Below are 17673 nucleotides of genomic sequence, written 5' to 3'. Positions count from 1 at the left end.
ATAACTAACTCTTAGTCCCAGGACCATTGCAGTTTTTCCAAAGTGAGCTCCACACACAAGTTTTTTAGTGGTTTTTTAGTATATTTTTTCTGGAAATTACTGGATGGACATTTATCAGAGCCCATTTTGAAGACAAGAGCCATGCAGGATTAGAGCCTACTATCTTAAAGATGGCTTGGAGCAAGAGAACTGGTGATTGTGCTCAGAGTGCAAAGAGCACTCTGAAGTATGGAGGCCAGCCCAGAAGTGGGAGTGGTGAGAAAGGACTATCTAAAGGCCATCAGGAGGACCATCACTCTCTCAGGCCACCAATACCAGCACATTAAACAAAGAACTCCTCTCCATCCTAGGCAGTGCATTGAGAGAAAGAAGAGGTGAAAGACTCCTGTTGCTGGTTATACCTGCCTGCCTGATATAACACTGCCTGAGAAACTCCCACTGGCACCTAGATGTATCCTAACCCTTGTTAGCTGGTTCCAGGAACAATATTCGTACTATAAATGACAAAAAAAATGTTCAAAGTCAGTTTCATTTTTGTCTTATGGGACAGAGAGTTTAGTGTGTGAATGTGTGGGGAAACTGTAGTTCCTGAAAAGCAGATCAAAGTCTCTGAGTTTGGAGGTAGACTAGTAGGAAGTTAAAAGGAGGTGGTCTGACAACACTGAGTTGTGGGCTTTTGAACTTTGCCAGTTCTGGGCCATCAGGTGAGATGGGGAGAATCCAGCAAAAGTGGCAGCTGCTTGAACAGCAGGGAGGGAGGAAGCACAAAAATCACACTAGCTTTTATAAGGAGACTAAAGAAAGCTGTTTCCTCAACAGTCTTTTTCCATCAGATATCAGACATTTGTATTAAGGAACCTGCCTCTGGAAAACCAGTTGGACATTAGGTTAAAGAACAACATCTCTTTCAATTCCTTAATGCAGAACTAATGCAGAGTTTTTTTCGTATCTCAAATATCACAATTCAATCCCACTACCTGCTTGTAATTATTTAACAATTTCATTATTAGAAATTATTCATTGACTTAGTTTCAATTACTGCCTTGATCTGATCATCATATCGTGTCATTCTGCATGACTCACATAATAGTAATTGGACATCACTAAAATGTTTGCATAATTCTGTATTTGCTTTCTGGTACTTGTAATAAAACCCATAAAGAAGACTGGCTTATTCTTCCAACTCATAATAAGGTCACATACCCCGGAGGCAAGGTATTTAATCTAGGTTATCTGAGAGCCATTTGGCTTTGTCTTCATGTTTGTGCATTTGCCATGACATGTATTTTTTCATTGAAAGTATAAGATGCATTGACTGAGAAACAAACTGGATCTGGAGTAAGAGTAAGCTGAAGTCAGGGCTTTCAGATCCACCAGTAAAAGGACAAAAGCATTCAGAGAAATACGGGAGCTAAGGAATGGACCTCTATTTCCTATTTAAATTTCATATCAGAGCTGCATGTGTTTTCTCTCATGCTAAGAATCCCATTTTCGAGATTTCAAAACAATTCTTGTTTACGTTGGAATACCTGCCATATTGTCCCAGTGACAAAGAAAATTTTGGCCATTTGTCTGAGATTTTGGAGTTGTAGTCATGACCAATCTGCCTGGCACCCGTCTGTTGAGGCCACATCATCTTCCTGACACAAATATGCAAGGTCAAAGGCAAAACTAAGACCTTTAAATTTTTTGTGTAATCAAAGTGTCCTGTGCTCCACAGTAGTCTGGTAATAAATGGGGTAGGTCTGTCTTTAGGTATCTCTGTATTTAAGTACCTGCCCTGCCAAGCTTCTTCATCCGCAGGTGAATACTTTAGCGCCTGCATTTCCTGCCCAATGATGAGTAAATAATTTACAAAAGTGGAAGACCTCTAAAGCAGAGAGGGACTAATTCATTGGGATAATTTCCCCAGGGTATTGGGGGCAGAAGCTCAGCTTTGGGCTCTGGAGCAGGGCAGAATTTGCACACGTATGTCCTGCAGCCTAGAAGAGATAGGTACAGAGATCTCATTTCTTCTGGTTTTATTTTTTTTTTTTTTTTTTTAACCATACATTACTCAATCATGGAAAATTTCACTGAATCTGAAATTTTCTAAAGAAAAATCCAGCAAACCACCATTTTACCCCTCCTACAGCTAAAAAGTTTCTTTTTACTGAAAAATGCCTTGTTAGGAGTAATATTAATTGCAAATCCTAAAGCAAGCTATCAGCTCCTTGATCTTATTTCTCTCTTTTTCATTTTACAGGTCAACTTTGTCGAGGTGTTGCAATGCCCCTGCCTTTCTGTTCACCACCCAGAAAAATACTCCTTTGGGAACTAAACTGAAATATGAAGTGGATACTAGTGGAATCTTCCATATCAACCAAGAAATCTTCAAAATGTTTCCAAAGGTGCCTCATGCCTCTGTCCATTTGCAGAATCAACTTCACTCTACTTGCTGCATTAGATGCTATCCTGTAGCCAAGCATTTAGTAGCTGGCTGTTTGACATTTCTACAAACTTCATTGCGTATACTTTGAAAATGTTTATTTTTGATATGATATTTTAGCTGATTATCCTATTTTCTAGTGGTCATCTGCTCTAGTATGCAATGTATGTATATATATATTCCCGCAGAATATTACTGACCTAGCAGCAAAGCGGCTAATGAAATAACTTAAGAAAGCTGAATAAAAGGGACACTTACTGATCAGAACTTTTAAAAAGTACAATACTCACATACAATAAATCCAACATTTGGGGTAGATCTGCTTTTTAGGGGCATGATTATTTTATAATTCATATACACAATGACTAACTGTTTTTATGCTTATTTCTGTTTGCAGCTTATCTGTGAACAGGCTGCACAATTTTTAAATAGTTTAATCATAATGATTATTCAAAACCTTTTCAGCAAATAATCCTTGAACTGAGGGTCATTCAAGTTTATAACCAGTGGGCAATTCCCATTGCACATAGTGACTGATGTGCAGAAATGGGCTTAAGTGACTACTGATTTATCATCTGGAACACCTCATTAATTGGGAATCTACGAATGGCATATTTGGAGGGAATAACTGAAATTCATCCCTTTCAGAAAGTCAGAAAAATATTCAAATACTTAGATTTATGTCATTAACATTGTCCTTCGGGGTCTAACCACTTCTAATCCGTTTGCTTTCAGAGCACCACTAAGAGGTAGGGTAGTGCTGTTATCTAAATGTGCACATGGGCAACTGGGGCAGAACAGGGGAAATGCTCACATCCAGGAAAGCACTTTGGCATCTGGAGACATGCAAAGAAAGGGTACATCTAAGTCTAGCAGTATAATCCTCAAACACATGCCTGATTGTGCGGATGAATGCATGAAAGACTAGACACTTTTACTAGGAGTGTCTTGTAGCTGGTGCTGTATTTATACAGGTATGCCTGGAGGATGCTTTGCAGGCTCTATCTCATGCCAAAGTGCCTTTGGGGTTCACTGGGCAGCACCTATGTGGTCAAAGCCACCTTCTGCCTAGGAGCAGGGCTGCAGCATGGCCAATGTAGGACTTAAAGGGCTGAAAGCATGGGAGCAAGACTCTAGGGGCAAGAGCGTTGTGCTGAGTGCAGAGACCTGGGTTCTGATCTCACTGAAAGGGACTGGCAAGGCATTTGTGTTGAGAAATCGCTCAATAAAGAACAGACAACTCTATAATGCCTCTCTGTTAGGCAGCTGCTGCTTTTCTCAATCAGGTGTGATTGCATGCCCTTTTGCTTCATGGTTTAGGAATCCTATGGAAAGATCCTGGCAATAATCACCTAGAAATGTCATGCCACTATTCTATCTCTCTGTAGTTTGTGCTATGAAATTATTGATAAAATATGTATGTACCAAAATGAGCACTCTCATGCTTATATAAGCACATCTCTACATATTTATAAGGTGTAGCGCAACTCAGTTATGCATCACAGCCCTCTCACCCTAACGGCCCAGTTCTGTTCTCAGAGATGTGATTTTCACTCTCTCTGGCTTTGGCAGCAGCTGCAAGCCTGCATATGAAGACAGGATTTCGCCAGAAGATTGCCAAAAGATGTGTCCCACATGAGTCCAAAAAGGTGCCTGACCAAAGGCTCTAGGCACTGCTGGTAGTACAAGTGCTAATTAATAATCATTAATGCTATTAGTATAATCAGTGGTAGCAAGCACTAAAATTTGGGTTAGCTTCTGATAAATAGCTTTAATGTGCTGTCTGATTTAGAGAGATTTCCTGAGGTTTACTAGCTGCTCTGGGACTATGCGTACACACTTCTCAAAAGCAGGACATCAGAGCCCGAGGAACGAGCAGTTTACACTAATTTTATGGTTCATGCCCTCATTTGGAAATCAGAAGGGAAAGCAAGCTTCTAAAATTACTTCTTCAATTATTAAGTCTGGACAAAACCGGGTTATTACTTTTTTTCTCTCTGAGTTAGTTGTCCATAGCATCTCCATTTGCACAGAAAACAATCATCTCATCTGTTTATGTACACCATAGGAATATTGCAGGCCAGGATCAGTGTCAACTTCCTATGATTAGTGCATCTGCAACAAGATGCAGGTGCACAAAAAAAGGAAAAAAATGAAAAAGAGACTTGTTGCCTCCATGTTTCGGGATATTTAACTGTTTCCTTGCTGTGATGTTGCAGGATATGCCGTACCACCGCTCCCAGTTTAAGAAATGTGCGGTGGTTGGAAACGGAGGAATTCTGAAGAACAGCAGATGTGGCCAGGAGATTGACAGTGCAGATTTCGTGTTTCGGTAATCACCACAGCACCATTTGTTTTTTTGCCTGTTTTAATGGCAATAATCATTGACTTACTGACAAAATTTGATGTCCTTATTCAGGACATCCCTGGTTACTCAAGTTGTGGATTTGTCCTTCTGTGGGCATTAGCCCAGGAGCGGTGTCCTGTGAACGTGGTCACGATTTTAAGGGGCAGTTCAAAACCAGAGGTAGAACCTCTGTTGCATGACAAGCAGCTTGGCCAGATGTTAATAACTCCACGCTGTGCAGCTCATGTGCCTTGGACGTGTGTTTCTGAAGTGGTGCCGAGCTCAAGTGCTGGATAATAGGAGTTACAGTAATTAGTACTGTAGACCTCAGGGAGTGCAGAGACGCCTAAATAACTTTGAAGGTTGAGTGTCTTCACATTGTGCTCCCCACCACATGTGGAGTTACCTAGGTTTTGCAAGACTGGGATGTCCCATGACTTGTGTCCCTGGATGACAGAGTTCAGCAGCACTTTTATCATCCTTAATATATATGGGAAAGACTTTATTATTCATATGCATGACTAATCCTTTTCTAAATCCTGTTAAGCTCTTTGCCTGGGTCATGGCATGTGACAGCTAACTCACAGATTCATGACCTGTTCTGTAGAAAAGAAAAATCTTTTTACATATATTTGACTATTTTCTGATCTTGGATCTGTTGCTGTCAGTTTAGAATAACTGCATAAATCAGTTAATTTCTCTGATTTCACACCAGCAAAAATTACACCAGATTTTGGCTCATTGCATTCTTAATTTAACTTGGCATCAAATGAGAAATAAAATTTTACAGGTCTCGTCTTCACTATTCATTGTTTTCAGACCCTTGTGTCTGCCTCTTGTGCCCACTTTATAGAAAACTATTGTCTTAGTTTTAATCTGTCCAGGCTTCACATAATTTACTTCTTAAAAGCCTAGTGTACCCCATATACATTAAATAATTATTGTAGATTCCCTTCTATTGTGTTGGATCACAGTATCAGCATGGTTGAAAGAAGCAGTACATGTTACACATGGAGATGACAAGCTGTTGAGTGGAAATGGAAATATGGGCAGCAAAATTCATCACTTATGTATAAGAACTTTCAGTGGAGGTCTCTTTTTACCACTGTGTAGTGGTTTAACCCCAGCTGGCAGCTGAGCCCCACGCAGCGGCTCAACCACTCTTGCCCAGCTGGATGGGGGAGAGAATCAGAAGGCTAAAAGTGAGAAAACTCATGGGTTGAGATAAAGACAGTTTGATAAGTAAAGCAAAAGCCACGCACACAGGCAAAGCAAGAGAAGGAATTCATTCCCCACTGCCCATTGGCAGGCAGGTGTTCAGCCATCCCCAGGACAGCAGAGCTTCATTATGCGTGATAGTGACTTGGGAAGACAAATGCCATCACTCCGAATGTCACCCTTTTCCTCCTTCTTCCCCCAGCTTTATATGCTGAGCATGATGTCATATGGTATGGAATATCCCTTTGTTCAGTTCAGTTCAGCTGTCCCAGCTGTGTCCCCTCCCAACTCCTTGTGCACCCCCAGCCTCCTCGCTGGTGGGGTGGGGTGAGGAGCAGAAAAGGCCTTGGCTCTGTGTGAGCACTGCTCAGCAGTAGCAAAACCATCTCTATATTATCAATACTGTTTTCAGCACAAGTCCAAAACATAGCCCCATACTAGCTACTACGAAGAAAATTAACTCTATCCCAGCCAAAACCAACACACCATGTTACCCTTCCTTGGACTGGACCACAACTGACTAAAAAGAGCACATCATATCACTACAGAACTTAGAATTTGGGTTGATTTTGGTACCAGTAGTTAGTTAAATAGAGGCTTAAGTAGAACTGAAATATGAATAAATACGTCAGTACTTGTGCAAAACTTGCCCCCCTCCCTGGTTCACCATCTCCAAAACATGTGGAACCAGCGTTACACACAAAGACATGATGGTGTTTAAGTGCTTAAGGTCTGTTGACATCAGTTTTAAAGTAAAGCTTGTTTTTAAGATCAGGTCTGAACACGTCCACTATCCAGCCTAACACCAGTTCACCAAACTGTCAAGAATCACCATTTTGGTCACCAATGAAATAATTCTTTAAAATATTTCAAAAACTGCCTACGAAGCACTGCTAACATTCAGTGATACCTTCAGGACACCTGGGGAAATATTTTATTGTCAGGAAGCTTGTGGCCAGCAGGATGCAACCAAGATTTTTCTATGACATAAATTCTGATAGGAATTAATTATAGTACAATAGAATATATAAAATGCACAGACATTAATTGCATTTACTAGTTGTTATTGTCTACCTCCACCTACTGGCCAGAGTACAGATCTCTGATGAAACCTTGGGTGCATTTAGAGATGGGACTACTCTCTTTGTAGGGATGAAGTTTTGAAGTCCTGTGGCAAAAGTACGATTTTTGCAGATTGTATCATTTTTATAAGGAATTATTACTTTCAACAAATACAGTCTTTCTTAATCCTGGTGGGAGTTTACTCTTCAAAAATATGGAAGCTGAGTATTGGAAAACCTGTTTCAAATATAATCTAATGAGCACAGTGCCGAGTGCTAGGTGGAACTGAGGATATTAGAGGAGATCAGAAGGACATTTCATAACCTAGCTAAGTGCTGGAAATAGCGTTTCCTATGAGAAGGATAGGTGGCTGAAAAAAATTTCTCTGACCTGATAAAGAGGGACTCTCTGGAAGATAGATGTGAACCTCCTGAGTCTGAGAAGGACTTTGAAGGATATTTGTGCATTCTTCTGCTCCCCCACTCGCCCTCTCCCTGTGACTGAGAAATTAGGCTGGCAGCTGAACTGTAGTATTGTGAAAACAGTAAGCATCGCTTACCTTAAATACCTTCACAGTTTTCACCTATTCAGCCCTGATCTTCAGAAATATGGAAGCTGAATATTAAGCTGAAGGAGGGGATATTTAGATTAGATATTCGGAAGAAATTTTTCAGTGTGTGGGTGGTGAGGCACTGGCACAGATTGCCCAGAGAAGCTGTGGATGCCCCCTCCCTGGAAACATTCTAGCTCAGTTTGGACAGGGCTTTGGGCAACCTGGTCAGGTGAAAGATGTCCATGCTGATGGCAGGGGGGTTGAAACTAGGTGATCTTCCCTTCCAACCCAGGTCATTCTATGATTCTATGGAGATGTTTAGAAATTAGGCACAGCAGTATTTTTGGGATGTGGGCATCTTAACAATGATGGCTTTTACTGAGGCTTGTAGATGACTTCAAAACCTTTTCAAAATGTCAGCAAGTATCTAATGTGAGCTTAAACTGAGTGTGAAACTATTTCCAAGGCCACTTATGTTACCTCTGAAAACACATGCCCAACCTTTTTTTTTTTTTTCATTTTAGCTGGGTTTCCTATGGAAGTGAAGCTTGTGTGTATGTGTGTGTGTTTCAGTAACTTCTGCATCTCTTGAGGGATGCTCTAAATTTTGTGAGATGATGAATCCAGGTCAAGGCCAAGGTGAATGGAGGCTGGGCAAAGTCAAGATTTGCAAATCTTCACAAGTTTGCTTCCAATAGTTTTGACATCCTCTGGTGAATCTGTAGAGTCAGAATTGCTGCTCTTACACTGCGCTGGGAGATACTTATAAAGGGAAGCAGATAGTCTTGGATTAATTAGGACTGGATTCATTTGTCTCTTAAGGAGCATTTCCCCTAAATTCTTTTGAGTATAAACCAAAGCATGTTAAAGGCAATATTATAGATATAGTTTATCTATTAATTATTGAATACAGCTCAGCTATTGCTGAGGAAGCCTTTGATTTTATAGGCTGATTGTCCTTGGGGCTTCATCCCATTTCTCATCATAAACTGCCAAAGTAAATAGCAGAACTGCTATTAAGGAGGTGAAATGAGTGAGCATTGGCTACATCTGCAAAAAAGGGTCATCTCTCACAGACGTGAGGAAGAAGACAGGTCTTCATACAGCCCCTAGGAACTTGTTACTTTAATGCACAGTTTGGCCATCAACATGTTTTGATATAATTTTAAATTCTCAATCTGTTTCTAGATTTGTTGCTTGGAAGAAATGATTAAATAAATTCTACTTTCTAGTCCTGAAAAGGTGCAAGGAATTTTTTTAACTTTCTTACTAATTTCTTTCTTTTATAGATGCAATTTGCCTCCTATATCCGAGAAATATTTCATGGACGTTGGGGTAAAGACGGATGTTGTGACTGTCAATCCCAGTATAATTACTGAGAGGTCATTTCTGTTTTTTTGTATTTTTGTCTCCTATAGCTTTTCCAAATCTACTTTTCATTACATTCCATGACAGAGAATTTTCTTCTCTATATTACTTTAAACTGACACTATGAATCATACATTTAATCCTGAATTGAAGTTATTAAGAATATGGAATCTGTAACAACTTACAGAAATGTGTTAAGCACTTACACCTGCACATTGATAACAGAAAGTGGGAATCTGATGAGCAGAGCCATTCTTCCCCTGGAAGTCCTGGACTGTGCTGGCAAGCCCCAGGCAAATGTATTGGACACATTAGGGTGGAAGCACCTGGTTCCCATCCTAAATAATTAAATAAAGTAGCAAACATTGTCATATGTTTATTAAAAAATGCCAGTTAAATTTTGTAGTCGTGATTGACTGAGTGATTTTAATTTTAAATTTGTTAATACCTCAGTGCCACCTTGCTGACAGGTTTGGAGTACCTGGGGCCGTGCTTTACTTTCTTGCTGAGGGAATGTGTTTCTTTTCTCAAGCAACATAAAATCATTGCTTGCATTGTGAATTTCTTTTAAACTTTACAGTTAGACATTTTAGAAATATTTTTGCTCTGCTTTGTGATTTACCACTTTTTTGTACAGTTCTACATTGCATAGTGCACTACACAGCTGACGATAACTTGGAAAAATGACATACTTCTTATAATAAAATGCAAAGCGAGACACGATCAGAAATGTCTACAAAGTTTGTCCACTGTTTAGTGAGTGTATTGCCAAGACGGGGGAGAATATGTATTTTTTTTACCCTCTGTATTTTTGCCCTGCATTTCACACTGATGCTGTAGCTACAAATCTAAACATACTCCCCTTGTTAATAGAAATATCATTTAAATTATCTCTGTATCAGAAATGTTTCAGTAAAAGCCCATTAGAGGTTTCTTGTCTGCTGGGTCCAGACTGAGTCCACGCTGGTCTGACATCACTCGCATCCTTTTCCCTTTAGATTTCATAAGCTGGAAAAATGGAGAAAACCCTTCTACGACGTGCTTCAGGTCTACGAGAATGCTTCCGTGCTGCTGCCAGCTTTCTACAACACTCGCAACACGGATGTCTCAATCCGGGTCAAGTATGTCCTGGATGATTTTGAATCTCAGCAAGCTGTTTATTACTTTCATCCTCAGTATCTTATCAACGTCTCACGCTACTGGCTCAGCCAAGGGGTGCGGGCGAAGCGGATTAGCACTGGACTGATCCTGGTGACTGCTGCCCTGGAGCTCTGTGAAGAGGTTCACCTTTTTGGCTTTTGGGCCTTCCCCATGAACCCCTCAGGGATTTTTATAACTCACCACTATTATGACAATGTGAAACCTCGCCCTGGTTTTCATGCTATGCCCTCAGAAATCTTCAATTTCCTCCACATGCACAGCAAGGGGATCTTGCGGGTTCATACAGGGACCTGTAGCTGCTGTTGACAAGGATATTTCTTCCTCTGGCACAGAAGTGTAACAGGAATTCGATGCCTGTGTATGGTGTAGGAGGTTTTATTACACCCTGAGATTATGCAATAATTGTTTGATATAAATTTCCTCAAGGCATTGCATCCCATAAGATCTAGGATACCAGCATCTTCCCTGCTAGCAGAGTTGTGTCTGTAACAGTGTGGGAGAAGCAAAACTCCTCTGTCCCAGGGTATACACTGCCCTGGAAAGCAAGCCAGATATAAGCGCATTTCCTATAGGTTTAGGGATAAACAGAGCACATTAATACAGTTATCATTTCACTATGAAGAAAAGCACCAAACTTTTGAGGAGAATCGGTGGTGGAGAATTTTAGCATAGACTGTGTGACTTCACGTAAGTTTCTGAATCGAGTACCTTGGGGCATTGCCAGATTTTATTGAAAGCTCTGTTCTCTGGCATTTGGGCTTTTGAAAATACTCTTTAGCACTATAGTTTTAAGGGTTAGTATGTAACTTGAGGTCTTTGTTCTGTAAAGTCACAAAGTATTGGTGAAAAATAGCAGATAGATGTGATGATAGGAATAAACAAGATCACTTTATGAAATTTTTCAGCCAGAATAGAAGAGAATGTTAAACTCCCATTCACAGCAATAGGTAACTGTGTGATCATGGTGTGCAATTGTTTCAGAGTTTCTTTCTTCTTCCTTCTTGTGTCTTATATTTCTGGTCTCCTCTGCTGATCATGCTTTCTTTCTCGTTGTTTGTGATGCTTTCCTTCTAGTTAACGCATGAGCAATATGTGTACTTCCTCCTACAGTGACCATCTCAGCTTCAGATTGGAGTCCTTATTGAAGAAACATGCTTCTTCACACTTCTGCAAGCTTTTCTCAGGCTGAATAGCAAGGAGATTACATAGTTATATTTTCTGAGTTGATTTTTTTTAGTTCAGATACACCATGCCATAAGATAGAAAAAGGCATTTCCTCTTTGATTTTTATTAAAGACTTTGTAAGAATATCTGAATGTTGTTTCACTGTGCAGGTTGAGTTAAATACTTTCAGGTATCTATGATAAATACTGGCAGGAAATGAAGTTAAAATACAGTGAAGATACTTTGTGGCTTGGATTAAAATGCTTATTTTAAAATTATGCATCTCAAGATGTCAGATGTCTTCACATGGCATTTTTGTATGTTAAGAATGTTATTAGGATAGTAAAAGGGCTGGTGCATTTTTAAAAATGTTACCAGAGTAACTGTCAGTTATGCCAAGCTTAATTTTTTACCTGATACAGTTAAATTGGCAAATTCCTGATGCAGAAAAGATGCCACATATTGCTGGAGTTTAAACAGTGCAGTAGGCTGCTGGTATATGCCCTTTCATACTGGTATGACTGCGTACACAGGAGGGTGAGGTGTGCTGTTTCAGCTGTGCTGGCATAGTTAAATGAACAGAGTTTCCTCATACGAGTTCTTAGTCTGAAGCACTTGGGCTGTTGTCCAGTGCCTTGTCTTGTCTTACTTAGATTACAAGATCTTTGATCAAGAATTTGGAGTTTAAAGTGCTAGCTCTACATGAGGGATTTTTTTTTTTTTTTTTTGCGGGGGGGAGAAGGAGGTAGAGGGTTTAAATCCAAATCTGGACTTGGATTTTGATTTTGTAATGCATGAATGCACAAAGCTTCTTTTAAAAGCCTCTGTGCTGTGCTGAGAGCCATGAAAGTTGCTCACGCTACAGATAAAATGATCAAAAAGGAAGTGAAGCATGATGGTCACCATCTCAAAAGTGTCTACTGACCAGCAGTGACCTGGATGGTATGTGAGAGTGTATTTCCTTAACTTTACAATAGACTCCAGAGGTCGAATTACTTTAAAAGCAACCCATAGCCTTGATAAAGGTGTCAGAGGTAACTTGGAAAATACCAGCCAGGGGTAGGTGAAGGACCTGTGCTTAAGCTTTATATATTTTGTGGTGGTGTGCTTTTGGTCTTAGAGTTATACTGTGTGTTAGTGAGCATCACCTCATATCAGCTAGCTGTGAAATATGCGGCACACTAAGAATTAACTTGTAGGTGAAATGGCTTCCTTGATTTAATATGCAAAAGTGATCTTTTTCTTTGCTGTTTTTTTAAGAATTTATGTGCAAAGGGCTTTGATAATGAAGTGCTGTAATGAAAATGCTATTTAGAGAGCAATGTGACCCTGTGGGTTGGACATCTTGCTGTGCATTAAGCTTTATGATAACAGGAATGATGCTGAAGCTGGTATCTAGAGCCCTTACTCCTTATTTTGCCTGAGTATGGGACTAGTCGTGACTTCAGTACTGCTTTGCTGCTGCTTTGCTAAGTTTACCTTCAGTAAGGGATTTTTCTTTACTATGGTGGTTGAAGTGAACAAAAGCAACTGAAGGGAATCTGACACTTCAAAAAAGATGGGAAAGCACTTGAGAAGCATCCATATGTTGGAAAGAAATGGTGCAAATCCCTCTTTTTAGTTGCAAAAATCCTTTTGGACTTTTTGGACAGACAAAAGGATAAGCAAAACTGTAATTACAGTTAATCTGTAATTACAGGGTCAAAGACAGTTCCTTTCCTTTGTTTGCTTCATATAAATGAGTAATGTAAATTCATGTAGGCTATACTGTAATAAGTGCAGTTTTACTGTGTTTAGATTTTGATCAGTTATAAATCTATAGCGACTATATTTTTTTAATGATTTTAAAATGTGTGTGCAGGATACTTGTACATATGCACCAAAGGCCCAATCTTGCCACATTTATCTGAAAAGAGCTTCCCATTCAAGTGGATGGGTATTTTATTTGTGTAGCGACTGCAGAAACAGGCCCAGACATGTCTGTGGAGGCGTACATAGGTGTATAGTTAGGTATAAGGAGTGATTTACAAGCCAGAAAGATACTTAAAGAAGTATATATAAAATAGTCCTTGAGATGAAATGCATGTTGCAATGTGTTTACTCTCTGATTAATTTTGCAGGTGTTGCTCAAATAATGAGTGAAAAACTATGGCATTTGTCAGAAACACCATTATACAGAAGCTTTCAGGTATTTTTTGTCCTCCTTATCTTGCACCGGGCACTGGAAAATCAGATTTCTGCTGCTGCACTGCAGTGTCTGTGGGCCCGAGTGGAAATGGGATGGTGGCAGCTTGCAGGAGCAGGGTCTGAGGATGGACCCTACCTGCTGCTCTGTTCTCCGTGGGCAGCAAATAAATACTGCCCAGGAGATTTTAGCTGCACGGAGGTCACTACCTGTGCAATGTCACTCTGGGGTGGGTGAGGCAGCATTGACCAGCCTGAGCTTCTGCCTGTCCTGCTTAAACGGACAAAAAGAAGGGCTGTTGCAGAAAGAAGGACCCTCCTTGTTTTCTGCCATCATTCTTTTGTGTACGGAGCACAAGAAAATACTCTTTTGACATCAAGAATTTATCTGAGTTTGAGGCTATTTTTTTTCCCCTTCTCCCATGCGGTCAAAGCTCCGAATGTCCAGTTTTAACCTTCTTAAAACAATGGGATACCTGAGTGGTAAGAAGTGACTGTCAGGAAGCCGGGTGTGTGTGCTGCACACTGTTACGGGAAGTAAGGGGCATGCGTAGCAAGTCATGCTTTCCCACAGAAAAGGCTGCAGGCCCCAGAAAAATCCCCTGACACAAAAATCTGATCTGTCCAAGAAAAAACGCTGTCAGCTGTCCGGTACCACATCCTGAGCTCAGACTGTAATCCTGGCTCTGTTGCTGAGGATATGAAATCTGAGACAGGGAAGGAGAAAATTATAATATTATGGTTTAATCACCAACTCCCCATATTATTTAGGAGAGTCTCTTAAGAAGCTCCTGAGGTCTGCATACACTGGCAATGCAAATTCAGTTGGAAAAACATAGCTAGAACTGCATCTCCTTTATTGTCAGGTCAACAGAGGAGGTTTATGAGTCTGCCAGTGCTTTCATCAAAGGGAAGGAAGTATTTAGTTGAAATAGTTTATCTGCTTGCTTTTGATTTATGAAATCCAACTTTGCTGTTGGACAGAATGGATTAAGTGGTGATAAGGCCATTATAATATTTTAGCACATTTTCTGTGATTGCAATGGAGTTGTCAAAGCCAGCTCTTGAATCGCAAAGGGAGAGCCATTCTGTGGCAGCTCCTCCTGCTGCGATCTCGGGGAGGAGAGGCACGATAGCGAGTACGTCCGTGATCACCTGGAAAAGCAATGTAAAGGAAATGTGGGAGATTGTGACCACCACTCTGGTCCAGAGCCTTTAACACCGTGGAGTAACATGATATGACAGATGAAGCTTCAGAGCTTGCAATGGCCAGGAGTAGCTCCCCTAGTCCCTGACAGAAGCTGCCCTCGTGCAGGCTCTACTGATGGTAAATTAAAGGTGATGTTCACTTGGGATGGTTAGATGTAGTAGATGGAAGAAAATTGTCTCTAAGAATAGTTCACGCTGTGGGGGTTCGGTGAATCAGTAGGAATGTCACTCAGAACTCGAAGGAAAAAACACTGGTGGTGACGCAGGGACGTGGGCGGACTGCCCGTGCTCAGCTTTGCATGGCAGGAAGGAGCAGTCTCTGGTTTGCATGTGAGGGAAACAGGAGTGGATAAAACACTGAGATGTGGAGTGGGAGGGAATTGTTCCTTTTTCATCTTCTGAGGCCTTGTGGCTTGTCAGCAAAGCTCTGACTGTAGAGAGCACAAGCTTGGGTAAGTGAAAATGGAGAGCTCTGAAATGGTGCTTTCCCCATTTCGCTTGCATCCAAGCGTGCAGAGGACTTCGGAGCTTTTACATGTATATGAAGAATGAAACAGAGCAAAATTCCACAGCCCATAAGGGTCAAATGCACTGGGAAATTCTGGAGTGAGCTGAGGTTTTAGGAATAAAAGAGTCAATATTTATGCTTAGGGCCTTTTCCAAAATGCGGTGAAGCGGAAAGTCTGCTTCAGAGCAAGGCTCCAGAAATGAGCTCTGATCATGGGCAGGAAGAGCAGCCTCTTGTTTCTTATTCATTTGATTTCAGATACATTTTTAAAAATATTGTAGATACAGTGCAGTAGCAATACTGTGTTTTTAATGGTGTGAGTAAAGAACAAACTTATCTGGAAGCAGAAATGTTGTGACTGTCACTTTCCCTTCCAGATTTCAGCACTTTTCATTTTTTCAAACTCATCTATGCAAACCATTTCATCGTGGTAGTGTAAATCACCATATCAAATCACAAATGAACTCTGTATCTAACTGTATGTATGCGAATCACATGCCTCGAGAAAAGAGGTGTTTTTCTGCTTGCTTTAAAATACCAGTGTGGAATTCATTGGTGATACAAATGTGTTCAAGGCAGGATTCAGCCCATACCCTTTGAAGCCAGCACAATATTCACATTTGGCTTGAATAGAAAAAAAACATTGCGTCCAATGCTTGTAAGTCAAACCAATAACATGCAACTCCCCAAAACCCCTCCCAGCCTATTATCATTTTATGTCTTATTATCATCCTGTGTAATGAGGTGAGGCTGCTGGGCATCCCTGTGTTGTCTGCATGGTATTCAACACCAACAAGCAATTGTACTTAAGTGCTTTTTAAAATAAACCTGAGGAAAATCCAAATGTATGCTAGATGTTAGAGTGAGGGAGCCTGAGCCCCAGGCTGTCAGCACCTCCAATGCTCCCTGAAGCCCTGAGCATCTGAGAAACATCAAAAATGTGGGACTGGGCCACGGTGAGAAACTTAAAGAAAGACAAATCTGCCTGAGAGCTTTAAGGATTGAAAGCTGTAAATATGTTACTGACATGTCTGACTTTCCCTTTAGAAGCCATAAATGTTCTTGGTGTTTGATCTTTGGGTAAATTGATGTACGTTCTTAACTGTACTAATTACCGTAAAATGTGTTAGCCTGTAAAGTTGTGACAGCAAAATCAGATACTGTGTTGGCTAGTTCTCAAAACGCCTGTTCTACCTGAAACTATCTGATGGACCAAGACACTGAAGTTTCTCCAGTGCCCCATACAGATCGGGTTATTACCAGTTTTAGCAGTAGGGAGTAAGTAGAATCGAATTAACCCCTGTTTGTTAACCTTGTGTTGGCCAAGTGATACGCACTTAAGTGTGACACTAGAGCTTGTCCCCTTAGAGACGAGGAACACTGCCTGTACCTGCTCTATCTGGAACAGGACATGGTGATTTTTCCTTCATTTCTGGGTCCTCCTTATTGTCTGCCATGAAGTCCCTGATTAAACCTCTGCATTCAGCTCAAGTAAAGTGTATTGTACAGCTGCTGCCTGTTGAATATGTCCCCCATTTTCACTTGGTGGAAAACAGATCCTTAGTTTGGAAATACTGGAGCAAAACTGTGTGTCTTCATGCTAGGGGAGCTTGGGCTATTACAAAAATAAAGCTTGTTTCATATTTGTTATTTCTGTAAGGCGGTGACAGCGGGGGTGGAGAAATCCAAGTGGAGTCACGGTAGTTTCATGCTGATGTTAATCCCTCGTGTCCATTGACTCGCATTTCTTTTTTCAACCTTCCACCCTGTAATTTTTGCTTATTGTTTCTGTAGCTGTATTATGGTTGTAACAGAAAGCCTATCAATTGATGTAAGCCATAACTAAAACAGTAATCAGGGTATTTTTTTTGGTCTGTGTCACTGTGTTTGAAAGATGATTTAATTCTATTAAATAAACCACTTTAACAGTTTTATGGGAAAGGCAATCTGTGGGCCACTTTTTGTGCCTTCAAACTAATTTTGTATTTTGTGCTGTTCTGTGTCTCTGAACAGAGAGAGTTGGAAGCTCAGCTGATAGAAATTGGTTTGTATAACTAGAGAATAGCACTGTAGAATCATATGATGATATAACATTATATATGTATACAGTTATATAAAAGTATATGTAGGCCTATACAATGATATAAATTGAGAATTTGGTATTGTGATCGCTGGACGTTCAATGTTATGTTCAGGATTGTAACCTAGAATATGTATGGGCATAGTAAGGTAATTTATTACTAGAAGTATCAATCTGTGCACAGACAAGCTTTGAAAAGCCTCTGCAGTCCCCAGGTTTTGCCTACTTACACCTTCCTAACAGCTCTGTCCTTTACTGTCCTCATCCTTTACATAAACTCATCTTCCTTGAGTCTGGTCTATCTTACGTAGCCGCCGTCTTAAAGCTTCCACTTCCATCAATATTCTCAGTATAAGGAGAATTAAAACGTAGATGTAAAAATATTTGTGGG

General features: G+C 40.4%; 1 protein-coding gene across 3 annotated transcripts in view; it reads left to right on the top strand.

Annotated features, from left to right (window-relative positions):
* Nucleotides 1–17114, top strand: part of ST8SIA5 (ST8 alpha-N-acetyl-neuraminide alpha-2,8-sialyltransferase 5) — a 56361-nt gene extending 39247 nt beyond the window's left edge. For all 3 annotated transcript variants that reach the window (XM_075739743.1, XM_075739744.1, XM_075739742.1), the window contains 4 exons: nucleotides 2246–2390; nucleotides 4648–4760; nucleotides 8898–8990; nucleotides 9975–17114. In XM_075739743.1, the coding sequence (XP_075595858.1) occupies nucleotides 2246–2390; nucleotides 4648–4760; nucleotides 8898–8990; nucleotides 9975–10443 (820 nt within the window). In that variant the 3' untranslated portion in view covers nucleotides 10444–17114. The remainder of the gene's footprint in view (nucleotides 1–2245; nucleotides 2391–4647; nucleotides 4761–8897; nucleotides 8991–9974) is intronic.
* The last annotated feature ends 559 nt before the right edge of the window (nucleotides 17115–17673 follow it).

Source organism: Balearica regulorum, chromosome Z (assembly GCF_011004875.1).
Source record: "Balearica regulorum gibbericeps isolate bBalReg1 chromosome Z, bBalReg1.pri, whole genome shotgun sequence".
NCBI classification, from domain to species: Eukaryota; Metazoa; Chordata; class Aves; order Gruiformes; family Gruidae; genus Balearica; species Balearica regulorum.
The sequence above is the reverse complement of the archived record's forward strand: the minus strand, read 5'-3'. Positions and strand labels throughout refer to the sequence as shown.